We start from the raw sequence: 16,972 nt of genomic DNA on the forward strand, positions 1-16,972 counted from the left end.
TGCCTCCGAGACACCAGTGACCAGCATCACTGGCCAGGAAAGAGAAGCCCTCTGCCCTCTCTGAGCCCTGCACCATCCCCTGTCCACTTAGGCATGCACCAGACAGATCATGGTGAAAAAGACAGCATGGACCAGGGCAGAGATGCGTGGGGCCTGGGGACCAGCAGGGAGATCACAGCCCCATGCAGCGAGCACCCCTTCATCGTCTCTGAAGTGGACACTGGGTGTCAAGCTCTTGCTGCTAATTACATTTGCACAAGGCAGTCACATTGGCTTCCACGTCTGAGACAGGACTCAAAAATTAAACGGCCAAAGTCTGGCATGGCCATTAGCATGGCCTGGAGTACCGATCACATCAGCAGGGATGATAAGCCCCTTACCTGGACGCCGGAGGCCCTGGTTCTCCGTCTACCATGGACAGCTCACTAACCCTCAGTCACTAAGTGGTGACACTCTCCACCATGCACAAAGGCACGTGCCAGAGGGTGAGGTGGGACCATCAGCATCCTTGCCATGTCCACCCTTGACTGTGGTCCCAGCTCCAGGACAGGCGCCCTGCATCCCCAGTGGGTTCCCAACCCTCCTCTGGTCCCTCATCCCGTCATCGCTCACAGCTGTGATGACAGGTGTCCACAGCAAACTCCCAGAAGATTTGAGAAGTGCCAAGGACCTGCTTTCAAGGCATGCTTCCTACCGGGGGTGGGGGGATGACATCTCAGCCCCCACCCCAGAGCACGTGTGCCTGCCTGCCCTGCCTGGGAGTCTCGGTGGGTGGGCCTCCATGCAGACCTAGACTTGAGACCCGGGAACGTCTCCGTGTACTCAGCCTGAGGTCTTCACAACGTGGCACCAGAGGAGATGGGAGGAGAAGAGGTAAAGGGGAGACCAACGCGAGGTGGCTGTGACCTGTGGGTGGTCCCGGGGCTGCGCACCCACCTGTCCACCCCTGGCCTGCCAGCCACAAGCCATCCACTTGCCATAGTAGCTAAGGAGCAGCCAGTGCCAGCCAACTCACAGGAGAGCCTGCCGCTGCCACCCAGATTATCTGGGAGGAAGTGAGGGCAGGTGCCGGCCCCATCATGTGCCCCGTGGCCAAAGAGATCGATGGACACAGTCCAGAGCACCTGCTGGGCCACGAGGGCCAAAACCACCCAACTACCACAGGCCTGGTTCTCAACAGAATGACTGCTTGGCAGATACAATCTGAAGAGCTGCAAGCATCTTTTCTGACACTTTGCGTGCCGTTCTTTCCTTGAGAGCAAAGATAATTCAGTTTGAATACTGCTTATTTTTCATGTTTGGGGGCTAATTATAGTAAAAATAATTTACATGTCACCCGAAGGGCTAACTAAGCCAGCCACTGGCAGCTCAGCAGCCATGATCTGGCAGGGTTGATCCAAGGAAGGGGCGACACGCCCACAAGAGCCGTACAGAACCAGCAGGAGAGGTCAGAGGGCACAGACAGACCATCCAGAGAAAGACTCACTGGTGGCAGCCATGTGGAGGGCCTGCACCCCATCCTGCCTGGAGTCTGGGGTCCAGCAGGGGAGCTCATGCTAGATCCCACCATACGGGAGACCCAGACAAAGCCACTGGACTGGGGAAGAGCAGGTCAGAGGGGAAGCCGGCCCCAGCCCAGAAATCCTCCCTTCAGGGGCGCCTAGGTGGCTCAGTGGATTAAAGCCTCTGCCTTTGGCTCAGGTCATGATCTCAGGGTCCTGGGATCGAGTCCCGCATCGGGCTCTCTGCTCAGCAGGGAGCCTGCTTCCTCCTCTCTCTCTCTCTGCCTGCCTCTCTGCCTACTTGTAAAATAAATAAAATATTAAAAAAAAAAAAGAAAAAGAAATCTTCCCTTCAAAGGGAAGAGACAGCTCTGGCAGGAGAGAGGAGAACGCGCCCCACTCAAAGGTGTCTGTGCCTTCAACATGAGCAGCTAGGCCCGGCACGACTTAGAGGAGGCCTTTCCCAGAACTCAGGGTCAGGGTCAACACAGTGAGTAGCGGCCCCTGTGCGGGGCCTCCTGTGGGAAGGAGACGTTAAAGGAATGCACGTGGTACGCACACCGCGGAGCCCTCGAGAATATGAAATCGCTGAGCACAGGTCCTGCCGGCCAGCTGCCCACCTGTGTGTGGTTAATGAGTAAATAAGAGGACCAAATTACAGCAGTCACCATCAATTTCCAGCGGCCAGAGTCCGCCTTCAGCTACACACAGCGCCGCTGCCTCTCATTCTGCTCCCGGCACAACGCTGCGCTGGCGTCTGAACAGAGGTTGGCAACCACTTCAGGAAACAAGGGCCTGGTTAGAGCAACACAGATCTTTCCAAAGCAACGCAGGTGACTGACCCTGACGATCACGCCCATAAGGGAGGGGCCGTGGGGGGCAGGGGATGAGCACCAGGGCTCAGAAGGCCAGCGGAAGGAGGCCTGTGGTCAGCAGAGCCAGAGCCCCGGGAGCAGGGCTGAGGACACCAGCACCTGTCCCGCTAGGGAGGCGAGGATCCTCCAGAACCTCCGGTAGGAGGACCCAAAGGGACTCCCTCGGCTCTCCTCAGGAAGGCCTGGCCCTTCCTCGGTGCCCCACCAGCCCTCCCTGCAGACAGAGGGAAGCAGGGCGAGGCCACAGGGCAGCTGAGGCAGCCTGGATCTGGGGTACCTGGACACATGCACACGTGCACACCGCGTGCCAGACCATACACAGCACCGCATCCCACTCTGCGCCCCACGTACCCACTCTACACACACACCCCACGCCACGTGCACACCCTACCCCCAACACACACACACCACATATGTACCCACACTACACCCGGGGTGCGTGCGATGCACGTGCGTGCACACACACACACACACACCCCAGCTCAGGGCCTCAGCCCCGGAGAAACTCACTCCTGGGCAGTGCCCTCATTAGGATAAGCACGCTCCTCCCGGCAAAACCCACCACATCAGGCATCCTGTCTACATTTCGAGCCCACAGTCTCAGTCAGGGACAAGGGCAGAACACAGTCAAGCTGCAGAGTTCTAGGACGGTCTCCCAGCTTGGCCCAAAGTCACTCACCCTCTATGGGCTCTGAAGCTGCCCCATACTGAGACTCAGAGACAATTCCCTGCCCACTCCCAGGAGCCCAGGCACCCCAGCAGCCAAAGCCACCATCAGCTGAGCCTGATTCTAACAAAAAGTGACGGGAAACACTCACATCCAAATCTTTGCAAGCAAAGATTCCAAATGAAAGCCAATTAGGAGCTACCACACTCCTGCCCCAAAAAAGGCCCCGGGTGAGGAACAGGCCCCCCCAGCGTCTGCTGCCCTGACAACAGGAGCCTGCCCTTCACGCCAGAAGTGGCAGATCTAGTGATGGGAGTGCTGTTTCCCCAGACGACTTTGGATTGCGGTATCTGCCGGATGGATTTTCAAAAGCCATCAGATAGAGACTCAAAAGGAAACTGAGGAGCTGAAGGTCAAATGTTCAGTCTGGTGGGTTTTGATTGCAAAGGCCAGGTAATCCCACCAGCCTCGCTCCTAGCCCTATTGATCACGAGAATGTCTGGAAACAGCCACACGAAATCAGATCTGGCCACTCCCCAACTTCAGCCTCAGACAACCAACCCCTTCGCCACTGCCCCTCTGTAACCGAGCCTTCTCTCCTAAAGGCTCGGGACACGAGGACCAGGAGAAGGACACACCAGAGCAGAGGAAGGGAAAGGCCTGCCCAGGTGGCCACAGTGGGGAGCCAGGTCTGCAGGAGGCCAGGGTCTAGCTCTCTGCTGTGCAGCTGGAAGGGACCCATCTGCTCATTCTGGCCTGCCCAGCCCGGAGCCTCTCCAAAGGGGAGACTCACCCTGCAGACCCATCTCTACACTCAAAGGTCACGCGAGCCTTTAGGTCCGCACTTACACAATCAGCTGGCTCAGCAAAGCAGGGCCAGACTAAAGGAGAACTTTTTTTGGTGGAGATTTATTTATTTATTTGAGAGAGAGAGAGAGAGAGAGAGAGAGAGAGAGAGAGTGTGTGTGTGTGTGTGTGTGTGTGTGTGTGTGTGTGCATGAGCAGGGGGAGGGGCAGAGGGAGAGAGAGAATCTCAAGCGGACTGCCCACTGAGCACAAAGCCTGACGCAGGGCTCCATCTTATGACCCTGGGATCATGACCTGAGCCGAAACCAGGAGTCAGACGCTCAACAGACTGAGCCGCCCAGGTGCCCCTGGAGGAAAACTTGTAAGAACGGTCCTGAAAACCAGCCATTGTCAAAGCACAGAATAGTATTCCTGTATCACTGAGGATTGCATTTCGGAAGAGCCAACTGCTAACAGCTGTTCCCTGACCAATCAGGTCCTGGGTTTTAAACACTCCAGTCAAGTGCCATTTGGCTCCCCAGATGGTGGCTGTGGGGAAACATGGTGAGATTTGCTCAGATTTTCCCACTGGATGGTGGAGTCCCCAAGGCAGGGACAGGCCTCTCCGCCCACAGCCCTGGAGGACGTCTACTCTCCAGGACCGGCACTCCCGACCTGACACAAGAGAAAGCAGCAGACAGAAGGGGAGATGCGCTCAGAGCCTCCCCCCACCATCTGCAGACAGAAAGTCCAGTGAGGCCCTGCTCAGACTCTCCTCTAGCCCCCCACCCATGCCCACATCTCACCGTGGAGCCCCTCTGCCCGCAGGACTGGTACCCTCAGAGCCAGCAGGCAGGGCCACGGGGCAGCTCAGAGGGCAGCCAGGTCAAAACCACGGGTGCTGCCCGTGTACTGGGGCCCCAGATATTTCTGGAACGTGCCACTAGCAAGCAGAGCAAAGACCACAGCTCCGTGATTACCTCGTGTGCAGGAAGGGTTCTAGAAGAATCGTCTTATGGAGACCAGACCTATACTCTCACCAGGAAACTCCTCACTATAGCTGTACCAGTTAGCAGGGCTCTGGGACAAACCATACTGACATTTTTCACGTTCATGGACTCGGAAGGTCCGGGCTTGGGACAGAGCCCAGAGACAATAGCTGATCTCTCTCTGCTCTATGAGGTCTGGGACCTCAGCAAGAGGAATCAAAGGCTGGGGCTTGGAGTCACCCACTCTGGTGGGTGGTCTGGGTGTCAGCCGGGCCCCTGCTCCCATCCACGAGGTCCCCCTACATAGGCAAGTGTGGCCTTCCTCACAGTATGGCAGCTGGGCTCAGGGACAGGTGTCCCATGAGCAAGAATCAGGGGTCTAGGGGTGCCTGGGTGGCTCAGTGGGTTAAGCTTCTGCCTTCGGCTCAGGTCATGATCTCAGGATTCTGGGATCGAGCCCCACATCGGGCTCTCTGCTCAGCAGGGGGCCTGTCCCTCCCCCCCCCCCCACTGCCTGCTTCTCTGCCTACTTATGATCTCTCTCTCTGTGTCAAATAAATAAATAAAAACTTTTTTAAAAATTTTTAAAAAAGAATTGGGGATCCAGCCACAGGATGACCCTGCCACATTCATGCATCAAGGTAGTCACTAAGTCCCAAGCCGGGGGGAGCGGCGGGGGCTGGGGGGAGTCTACCTCTCCATCGGGAATGGCCACAAATATTCCTGGGGCCATTTGTGGACGTCCAAGTTGCCCGTCCCTGGAGTCTCTACCACCACCTTTCAGCGCCACAGAGTGAACCATCCCCGCGGTGCCCATCACTATGACGACAGCCCCAGCGGTGCCTCACAAGCAGTCTTGTCGCTGTCCCACAAATAAAGAACCAGAGGTCCCAACAGTGACAAGAGCTGCTCTGGGAAGAGGCCGTGCCCTGCCATCCAGCCAGCCTCCAGCAAGACTGACCCACACGACCTGCACAGGCCATGCCACCATCCGGAACCTGTGCCTCTTTAAAGCAGGGAAGTCGTTAAGGATTCGACCAGGAAGATGATAAAGGCTGACTGTCAGGGCTACCACAGGACGGGGGGCAAGGGCTGGGGGAGATAAAACCACCCTATGAGCACCCATATCTTCAGGCCTGCAGGAGGAGGGATCCCAGAAAAATGCACTGAGGAGGGCCTGCCCAGGCCAAGCCTGAGGCCAGTGTCTCTGCAGGTAAAAGACTCCACGGTAAAGTGGACAGGAAGGGCAAGAGGACAGAGCAGACACCTGCGGTGGCCAGCCTCCCATTCTGCACCCCCCTTCTCACCCCTACCCAGGGCTGGGTGGTATGGAGCCTCTGGGGGCTCTCACTGGGCTGGGCTCACCTTGTCCAACACACTGCGTCTCTCGGGAAGAAGGCAGCACAAGCTTCCAGCGTTCGCCCTCACCCAGGCATGGAGGCTGTGGGAACCTGCTCATTACAGCAGGGACCTATTTCACCAATCTACCCCAGGGCCTCTGAGAAGGCCAGAACCTAGGTGCCCAGCCATGCCCTCCAACGGCCAACTGGGTCGGGCATGCCCACTTCCCACCCTCCTTCCCCAGGGCCAAACAGGAAAACACACCCAGGGAAGCATGGCCCACTTCTCTTCTGCTGTCAGTTCTGCTTTAAGCTGTCTTCATGGTGAAGCCGATGGCCCATGGCCGGAAGACCTCAAAGCAGAACTGTTACCACCTTGTGAGCCTGAACCCTTTGCCCCAAGACGACAAAAGAGGTACCTCTCAGGCCAACAAAGGAGGCTCTGGAGTTTGCACTCAAGGGCTTGGGGGAGTAGGCCCTAGTCTGGCCCTCTGCACAGAACAGGTCCCTGTAGCAGCCACAGGCCCTGGTAACGGGGGGTGGGGGACACCAGGCAGCAAGGGCTACAATTTAGACATTAGCCCAGAAGAATCACTCTCCAGACGGAAATGACACGCCGGAGGTGAGGAACATTTAGCAGGATCCCAAGGGCCTTGAGCAGCCATGGTTAAGTGTGGCTTCTGCCTCGGCACGTCCCAGCAGGCAGGATGGCTCCCATGAGGGGCAGACAAGGGCCCTGTGGCTTGCAGGTGCCGTGGACGGTGAGGAGGATGCCTCCAAGCACCTCCCGGGCCCCCCATGCCACACTCCTCCCACAGCACAAGCCTAGGCTTCACAAGTCTAGAGCTCACAGGTGAGCTGAATGAGGCAGGACCTCCTGAGACAGAGCCAGAGACAGGCACACAGCAGGCATCCAGCAACGCCCCGTGAGAGATGGGCCTTGGAGGAGGGTCCCAGGCTGCCCTCTCTGACCCGAGCCAACCCCCATGACACCCAAGATGGGGCCACCTGCCGCTGATGCCACACAGGAGGGATGGCCCACTGGGACCAAAGCCTCTGGCATTTTGACAAAGCTGTGAATCCAAAATTTCAAGATTAATAAACAGTACCTCCACACAAACATGACCATAATCTGTGGCTGCGGCTCTGACGCTCTGCCCCTGAGCGGGCTGTCAATGGACCCCACCACGGACATGGCCCCACCTACCCCTACTCCTTCCCTCCTTGCCTCCACAAGCCACACCCCTCCTCCTCCCCCCCCCCCCACTCCCAGCGGTCAGCAGGCCCAGTTACAGGCCCGGATTGCTCCTTACTTTCCCATCCAGGTGGCATAGCTGGCAGGAAGCCTGGGCACAAAAAGGGTTGACTTCCCGGTGCTGACATCGATCGTGCCGTAGCAGCCTGGATCAGTGACGCCAAATGCCCAGTGAAAGAAAGACTCCTGGGATGGGAACAAGGACCTTGGTTACCGGGTCAGCAGGACAAAAATATGAGGCACAAGGAGAGAGGCTGGGTGTCAGACCAAGCACCCCAGAGTCAGCTCAGGCCCCCCAGCTCTCAAAGCCTGCCTCCCAGCCTCATCTAGTTCCCCACCTGTGCACTCTGCCTCCCCCACCCCATGCCAGCAGCGCGCTGCCCATCAACCCCTTCCAGGATTTGGCATGGGGCAGCCTGGCTGGCTCCTCCCACTCTGAGCCTCCTCTGAGGATGCCAGGTCCACGAGTGTGCCCAAGCCCCACCCACAACCCCCTCTCTGGCCACACCCCTTGGGCCCCTGGCTGGGCACTCCACGGCACACTAGGACACGGGTGCCCACGCGCACCACAGGCCCGGCACAGCCCTACCCGCGCCTCTCTGCTGCCCGCTTGCCCGAAGACAAGACAAGCCACCTTGACTTAGACACCCAGGCCAGACATCTGCACGGAAATGGATTCTTCCATTTAGATCTTCTTCCTTCCTTCTCCCACCCCTGGGGCAGCTGATGACTTCAGTGTTTAGCAATAAACACTGAGCTCAAATAATCTTATAAAGGTATGAAGCGGAGGAGGATCTCTTCTAAAATTAACCTTGCATAACAGCAGTAAGGGAGCCAAGGGCTGAATTTAGGAGATCGCTTTTTAAACCACAGAATACGTAAACTTCAGGAAGCATCAAGACTAGTCAGAAAAGACTTACTGAGACCTCCACGTCTGTAGCAACCAGGGGACTATAGGCTTGCAGCTGCAAGAATGTGACATAGGGAAACTTTCCAGGGGGGAGCCACTTTCGGCAAAATTCACTGCAATTGCTCTTAGCAGCTGACAGCCCATTTGTGTCCTATGGCGGGCGGGGGGGTGGGGGGGATGACAACACAGCCCTCTGCGGAGGCCACATCTGTCCCTCCACATTTGGGTCCCCTTCATGTTTCCCTGCCTCCTCCTGGCCTGGATGCCAGACAGCCATGTCCCCGAGGCTCTGCCTGCCCCCAAGGAGGTTAGAGAGTTCCCAGGGTGTCAGACACCAGCTCTGGGCATGGCAGGGAGCAGAGTCCTATCCCTAGAGTCCAGAGATGGGATTCTAAATAATGCCGGCTCCCCCTCTGGCAAGTCAGTTCCTCTCTGAGGCTCAGTTTCACCATCTGTAAAGTGGGTACAGAACTGGGATCAATGAGAGTGGGGCCAGCTCAGGGCCTCTCTGGTTTTCTAGGTGAGTCCCTCTGTTGAGGATCCTTGCTCCTGCTCCTGGAAATTGAGTGATGCCTACGATTCTCAGCCAAGGCCACCACATCCAGGCTGGCTTCTAGCAGCTAAGCCAGCCTCTACCATGCAGGGATGCAGAACCTCAAGGCATCCCTAGTCTACTTACCGGGCAAGGACACTGAAGCCCAGTGAGGGTCACAGAGTCAGCAATGGCCAAGCTGGGATCAACGTGAGGGCCTCCCAATCCTGCCCAGCACCCCATTCCCACACCTCCTTCCGGTCCGCTGCAGCCCGCGTCTTCCCTGCTACAGGCAGAATCTGGCCCCAGGAAGTCAGGCCTCCCCATCTGCACCTCTGCCCAGCCCATCCCCTTACCACTCACTCCTGTGGACACCACCCCCCAAGCCTGCAACACCCACTCTCAACCGCACTTGTGAGAATTCATCCTGGCCTTCAGAGCCCACTCCAAATACCGCCTCTTCCATGAAGACTTCCTGCCTGCTTGCTCCCCCAGGAATGTCATTTTTCTGTATTCTGACTAAGAGCTGAGACAGGCTGGTATCAGCTCCTCCCCCATCCACAGCTAGGAGGGCTCTATCCCTCCAGAGTCAGGGCTCCCCAGGTGCCCAGGCCTTGGCCCACCCTCTGAGAGCCTCTCCAGGATCCCCGTGGGGGTAAAGCTTCCCAAGGCCCACCAGGTCCGATGCTGGGGGAGGGTGGGCAGACCACCAGAGGCCTGGGGCACAGCTGAAGGCGCAGGAAGGCAGGAAGGCAGGAAGGCAGGAAGGCAGGAAGGCAGGACAGCAGGACGGCAAGAAGGCAGGACGGCAAGAAGGCAGGACGGCAGGACGGCAGGACGGCAGGATGGCAGGACGGCAGGACGGCAGGAAGGCAGGACGGCAGGAAGGCAGGAAGGCAGGAAGGCAGGAAGGCAGGATGGCAGGAAGGCAGGAAGGCAGGACGGCAGGAAAGCAGGATGGCAGGACGGCAGGAAGGCAGGAAGGCAGGACGGCAGGAAAGCAGGATGGCAGGATGGCAGGAAGGCAGGACGGCAGGAAAGCAGGATGGCAGGAAGGCAGGAAGGCAGGAAGGCAGGAAGGCAGGACGGCAAGAAGGCAGGATGGCAGGAAGGCAGGAAGGCAGGAAGGCAGGACGGCAGGACGGCAGGAAGGCAGGACGGCAGGACGGCAGGACGGCAGGACGGCAGGAAGGCAGGAAGGCAGGATGGCAGGAAGGCAGGAAGGCAGGCTCACCTGGCGGAAGAGGATGCCAGTGTCGGTGCAGTAGCGCTGGGCGTCCTCCCCGCCCTGCAGCAGCACGACGGCGCCCGCCTGCACGGCCGGGTTCTTGCGCAGCCGCTCACACAGGCGTTGCCTGTTCAGGGCAAAGAGTGCCAGGGGCACCTTCAGGGTCTCATTCCCCAGCCAGAAAGAGGGTCTGCAAAGACACAAGCACATGTCGCCACATGGGCTCCTGTCAGCGCCACCGAGCCCATCCACCACCTGCAGCCTGAGGTGACCGGGGGGCGGAACCTGCTGGGGGACCCCCCTCATCCAAGCTCAACCTGCTTGGCCCAGAAATAGCCCCTCCCTGGGCTGCCAGGGCCTCGAAGACCCTGCTCTCAACTGTCCCCAAGCCCTGGACCCAGAATGGGGATGACGGAAAGCCGCCTCTGCTTCACCAGCAGGCAGGTGAGGCCCCTGGAGGGAAAGCCTGCAATGGTGTCAAGGAGCTTACCACTCACGCGAGAAGGATCTGTGATCTGTGATCTGGCCCAGACAACATGGGATCCCTGCCCTCGTGCCTACGTGATGCTGTCTTCTCGGCAAGTCACAGACCCGGAAGCCCAAGCCAGGACACCCACCTGTCCCCAACACATACACACAGGATACTGAGTATCAGGACCTGAAGCGAATCTGTGCTAAGGGGACCATGGTGAGATGGACCGGGCAGCGGCAGCCCTAGGAGTGCCGTCCTGGAGGACAGATGTCACCGGAGAGCAGGTGGCATCTCTCCCCACCCCACTCTCCTTTATGCTGAGAAAACAGCTTACCCTCCAGGCACCCACTCCCCAAAGCCCGCCTGCTTCTGCGCCCTGCATCCCATGTCTATTCCCAGGTTGCTCCAGCATCACGGTTCCCTTCTAGGATCCCTCTTCACCTCCGACGGACAGGAACCTCACCCTCATAATAAATAAAAACGCTTTCCTTGACTGCCACACAATTCCTCACTCCCCTTTGAAGGAAGTAATCTCTGCAGAGTCGCTCAAGCCTGCCGTTCTGGTGCCCCAGCGGCCCATGCTCTCCTCAATCTCCACCTTGGGCTTCAGCCCACCCCTTCCCACACTCGAGCCCCTGCCAGGCCCCAGTGACTTCCACACTCCCAATCCACACAGGCTTCCCAGTCCTCACCCAGCCTCTGGGCACCCAGGACCCTGGGGACCACTCTTTCCACAGCCCCAACAATGCTCAGGCTCCCTCCCTCCTGAGCATCTCCTCCAGCTGGGGGACCCCCATCTCCGGCCTGGACAACCACAGGGAACCCTCCAGGATCTCTTTGGTCCTAGCTTCCCCCACAACCTCTTCTGTACCCACCCAGAAGGACCTATTACATTGCAGATCTGTGCAGACCCTCCCCTGCCTGCCGCCCTCAGCTGTCAAGTGCACTTGGAGGACAGCTACCGGGCACTGAGGGGATCTAACCCCCACTTTCCCTGCAGGGGCATCCCAGCTCTTTATCTACGCCTCTGCAGAAATGGCCGCTCTCCCCAGATGCTTACCAGTACTCTGTCCCAGCCTTATTCCCTGTTCTCTTCACTCCGCTCTAGAGCACACAGAACTGCATAACATCATTTATTATCTGCTCCTGGTTTCCCCAGGGAAAATGTAACCTCTAGGAGGGCAGGGACCTCACCTCCTGTCAAGCAGGCCCCCCAGCACTTCGATAAGGCTCCAGGTGATTTAGCCACTGGGAGGCAGGGCAGGAGACCAGAAGGTGGAGGAAGGACAGGGAATCCATTCCTTGCTCCCTCCCTGGTGGAACCTGGAACCTGACAGCTGGTGGACCCACCCCTCAGGGCCACAGCTCCCAGGCTCCCTTCTCCCAGCACCGCCTTCACTGGCTCCTGGGCAGCTTACTGCCTCTTCTCTCCCAGGTCCCCTGAACCTGCCCGCAGCACTGTAAACTGACCCTGCGGTAAATGCCCATCACCCCTTCAAGTGAGGCTCTGTCAGGTCCCTGGCCGAAGTGACACAAACACCTTCTAACGTAGACACAGCCTGTTTTCGCTGGTGCTCACTGCAGGGGCTGCATCCACACGCAAGAATGTCAAGCCCAGGGACACAGATCTGGGTCTGCTCTGGTCAGTGCTGCCCCAGTGCCTAGTGCTCTGCTCGGCACATGGCATGTACTGGATAAATACTTGCTGAGTGGACAACGGTCACAATGTGGGGTCACCCACACAGCTGTGCTGACCAGAAACTGCCACATCAGCTCCGTGCAGCAGGAAGCCGAACTCTGGGGCCCAGCCTGGCCAGAAAGGGTGGACGGCTCACGCACACCCTACATACATCCACAGGACCAGAACACCCAGGTCCCTGGGCATGGGCTGCCACTCACCCTCCCAGAGAGGCTGGACAGGGGCCAGCACTTTCTCGAGGCTAGGCCACTTTTCTGCTGCGCTCAGCCCCAAAGATCAAAGGGCAGAGGTGGCAGCTCATAAACATGCCTGCGTCCCAGCTGGCTGTGCAGGCAGGAACCGAAAGTGCAGCCCCCAGCATCCCCGCGGCTTTCCCCTCACTCAGCAAAGCGTGTGGAGGGGGTGGCCCGGGGGGAACCTTGTCACCGCACACTCCCCCGGGGCGGAGGGGCTGTTGCCAAGGCACCACAGTGCAACGGCCAAAGCTGCCAGACACCTGCAGACTCCGTAGCACAACTGGCTGCAAGGGCCTGATTCCAGCCCGCACCCACCCCGAGCCCTGCCCACCTTGTCCCCCACCACTCCTCACCCCTCTCCCTGGCCCTCTCTCCTTAAACACACCAGACACCAGCTCCCCCGGGCCTGCCACCATGCCTCCACCAGGAAGGCTCTCAGAAGGGCTGGGCTTCCACCTGTCCAGAACCTTCTGAGAGGCCTCCGTGTCTCAGGGCACCTAGACTGTGACCTTCTGGCCCACGGGCCAAGCAGCCCAGATCAAGACAGGAAACTTGCTAAGAATCCTCTCTGGGAGCGTCAGCCACTACCATGAAGAAAATCTGCAATACTGCCCAGGCCCCCATGGGCTCAGCTACAACACAGAAGAGCAGGGCAGGCAGTCCAATGAGCTGCAGTCACTCCTTATGGCAGGGCACCCCCAGAATCAAGGTTCATAGAGATGCACCCTTTGATTTCTCCTTGGTGTAAGCCAAATCCCGTGAGTAAAGATTGGGCCCAGCGCCAGTGCAAGTGACTTCCTGCAAGCTCAGCGAAAGCAGCACCAATAAAACATCCCCACCTGCTTTCCACTGGGCTCACCGACATCCAGAATGTAGAAGGCAAAAGCCAGGTCATCCCCAAGTGCCCGTGTAAATAAGCAATGGCCGAGGAAGACAGCAGGGGCTGGCAGACTGGCTCTGGGCACCAGGGAGACCCAGAGCTCAAGTTCCAGCCCCCCGCCCCCACCCCAAAGCCAGCCCAGCCCTACAAACCACCAGGGCCCAGGCAGCAGGTGGTAACCGGGAGAGAGGCTGGCCTCAGGGAAACTGTGATGCTGCTGCCCCTGCAATCCATTTCTGTCTCCCCCAAACCAGGGCTGAGCACCCCCTCCTCTCCTATGGCCACATACAGGGCTCGCACCCAAGGCCCGTGGGGATTCACACCTAGAACTGAGGGATTCCATCTACTTGGATGGGAAAAAATGATATTTTTATGGGCTCGAACCTCTCAACCCAATATGCATTTCCCAATTCACAGTATCAACAACGTATGAATCTGTCACCAAGAACAATCACAGGCATTTTCTTATCACGTTACTGATGTCACGGTAGCTCGAAATGTCACTCTTGTTCACCACTGCTTCAAAACAAAGGTGGTTATTAGGCCTGCTGCTTTTATAACTTAATGGGTTAATAAAGAACATCTATCACTATACTGTAAATTTACTAACATTTTGATAACTGTATTTTAATACAATCAGTTTTCCTTGTAATCCTCCGTGTTTTCTTTTATGCATTTAAAAGCATCATGTTGAGGGGCGCCTGGGTGGCTCAGTGGGTTAAAGCCTCTGACTTCAGCTCAGGTCATGATCCCAGGGTTCCGCATTGGGCTCTCTGCTCAGCAGGGAGCCTTCTTCCTCTTCTCTCTCTGCCTACTTGTGATTTCCGTCTGTCAAATAAGTAAAAAATCTTTAAAAAAAAAAAAAAAAAGCATCATGTTGAGACGGGGGCCCAGGCCTCCCCAATACACATGGAGTCCACAGCACAGGCAAGGACGAGGTCCCTGCACTGGAATGTGATGCCGCTTCTAGAGGGGCCCTGCTGCTAAGCTCCCAGCAAGAAAGGCCAGCCGAGCACCTCCTGCTTCCTCACCCTCAGCCTCCAGGTTGGGCCAGGCATCAAACCCACTAGCTGACTATCAGCAAGGGCAACCCACTCACTCTGGCTGGAGAGAGTAGGGCGGGGGGTGCTAGGCACACACAGAGACAGAGAGGAAGACAGCCATATGGAGACAACCAAGCCTGGAGAGGGGCCGGAGAGGGCAAAGGGGCACTCAGCGGCCAGCCTGACTCTAACAGACCCACCCTTACCCCTCCACCAGGGTCAGCCTGACACCTCTTCCCCAGGAGCACAAGGTTCACATCAGGGTGGGGACAGGCGCTGATCCTGAACTTGACTCTTCAGGTTACTTTCTCTCCCGAAAAACGCTGACTTTATTATGACCTATGACCCAACAGGTTCACACCCAGGGCAGCTCACCTGCATTTCCTTACTGGCAAAGGCCCTCTGCAGAGCAGCTCCCTGAGAGCCATTCAGTTAAAAAAAAAAAAAAAAAATTAAAAGAGTTTCTTCATCCTACGAAGAATTCCGTCCCCCTCCCCATCCACATCTCCAATAGTGTAGTGTACCTCTCCAAGAATTGTCACTCTCTGTCTTCTCCTCTTGCCTCCCCCCTTGGCTCCAGAGGGTCAGCTTTGCTGGAAGAACTCTCCTTCCAGGATTTGGCCAACTCCAGGCTCACCCTAATCCAAACAAGGAGCCTGGCTCCTCTGTGCCTTCAGGAGAGCAGGAGGCCAGTATGGAGCCCTGAACCCAAATGAAGTCCCTGGAACTCTCTGTGACCACCTGGCTGGTCCAGATATAAAGACAAAAGATCTTTCTCTGGGCACTAGCCTATACCTCTTGCTCTCTCTGCCCCTTTCCAGGCTTGGTCCTGACTCCATATGTCTGTCTTTATCTCTGTCTCTGCCTGAGGAGCACCCAAGGACTGGCACACATGTCATCCAGGGATTGAAGCCTACCCACACTCTCCCCTGGGCTCAGGACCCATGCCCTTCCATGGCGCACACCAAGACCAGAGGCAGACAGGTGGACGGCATGCGCCGTGTGTGCATCTGCCCCAGTGGCCTGTGAGCACCTAAGGGTAGGCCCAGTACTGACCCTGAAATACAGCAGGTGCCCGCTAAAGGTTTGATCTCTATGTCCTGAGCTCTCTCAACCCTATTCTGTTCCCATTCTCCCCACCTCCCCAAAGAGAAATGCAGTCAGCCCACTGGTTCCACTATTCTAATCTCAGTCCCCAGAGTGGCATCTGGGGCAGTGTCCCCTCTCTACCACTTCCCCTCCTAGCCCCCAGCACCACCATGCCCATAAATCATACCTATCACTGGGCCTCCCCTTGAACTCACACATGACCCAGGGAAGCAACTGTCTAAAGAGCACATCTGATTAGATTAACACCCGTGGATGGCTTCAGCCCCTCAGGACAAAGTCTGGACAAGCCAACTGGAACACCACACCCTCCAGCACAAGGATGCACCCCACTCTCCCCCATCCCCAGCACAGTCTTAACTCTCCACCTTTGTCACTCACTCTTTGCTCAGATGTTCCCTCCTCCAGGGCACTTTCCCCAACACTTCGGTGAACCCATCTGTCCACACTTCCTGCCACCAGGACCATTCACCCATTCTTTCATGCAGCAGGATTCTGGAAGCGCCTACTGTGTGCAAGGCACTTACCAGTGAGGCCCAGGAGCGAAGGAGAGAAAGGCCCTGACCTTACATTCCAAATAAGAAGACAAGAAACAAGTAAAGTAACAGCACTATATAGTTTATCAGGTGGTGATAAGGACTACAAAACGTAGGACAGGTACGGAGGGAAGGCTTCTCTGAGGTGACGTTTGGGCCCTGAAGGAAGTGGGGAAGCGCCCCGCTGGGGAAGGGATTCTGAGCCCTTCTCAGACACCGCCTCCTCCGGGGAGCGCTCCTTCCCGGGCAACCAGCAACGCCGTCTGCCCATCTGAGGGGCGTGGCCGTGAACGCGCCTGCAGGTCCGAGCCCCCATCTCGGCCACGCGCGCGGGTGGGGCCTGAGCGCCAGGGTGGCCCCGAGGACCACTGGGCAGCGGAGAGGGGAGCTCAGCTGCCCCTGACTCGGAGCGCGCGGCCAGCCGCCCGGCGCTTGGATGCCCGCCCCACGCTACGAAGCGCGCTGCCCGCAGCCACACAGCACGACCAGCCGGGCCACGGCCCGCCGGCAGGGGCTATCAGCCCGGAGACCCAGGCCCCCCTCTCCGCGCCGCCGGCCAACGGCCAGGGACGCGAACAGCACTCACCCGGTGGCCGCCGCCATGTTCGTCCAGAGCCAGCGTCACGTGAAGTGAGGCATCAGCTGAGCCCGGCCGGGTCCCCACTGCGGGGGGCGGGGGCGGGGCGGGGCCGGACGCCCATGCCCCGCCCCCTCTCGCGTCTAACTCCGCGAGGAGCCCAGCCCTACTCGCTGGGCCTAGAAGGGAAACGACATGAGCAAGGGCCAGGGCTATCAGAGTAACCAAAAAGTTCAGTGTCCAGGAGAGGGGTGTGGGAGTGAGAGGTAAGACCTCAGAGGTAAGCAAGCGTCAGATCCTGCAGGGCCTCCGGTATGTGGCTGGGAAGTTAAGTCTGG

The 16,972-nt window shown here is 58.0% G+C and overlaps 1 protein-coding gene across 3 annotated transcripts in view; it reads right to left on the minus strand.

Moving 5' to 3' along the window:
• PEPD (peptidase D) overlaps nt 1–16,761 on the minus strand; it is a 108,611-nt gene extending 91,850 nt beyond the window's left edge. The window contains exons 1-4 of one of the 3 annotated variants that reach the window (XM_045987359.1): nt 16,644–16,675; nt 14,790–14,831; nt 10,091–10,274; nt 7,473–7,600 (exon numbers count right to left, since the gene is read on the minus strand). In XM_045987359.1, coding sequence (XP_045843315.1) covers nt 7,473–7,600; nt 10,091–10,274; nt 14,790–14,831; nt 16,644–16,660 — 371 coding nt within the window. In that variant the 5' untranslated portion in view covers nt 16,661–16,675. Of the gene's footprint in view, nt 1–7,472; nt 7,601–10,090; nt 10,275–14,789; nt 14,832–15,902; nt 16,013–16,643 lie in introns of those variants that run through there. The other 2 variants (XM_045987358.1, XM_045987361.1) reach the window with 2 other exon arrangements.
• Between the last annotated feature and the right edge of the window lie 211 nt (nt 16,762–16,972).

This window comes from Meles meles, chromosome 19, assembly GCF_922984935.1.
Source record: "Meles meles chromosome 19, mMelMel3.1 paternal haplotype, whole genome shotgun sequence".
NCBI classification, from domain to species: domain Eukaryota; kingdom Metazoa; phylum Chordata; class Mammalia; order Carnivora; family Mustelidae; genus Meles; species Meles meles.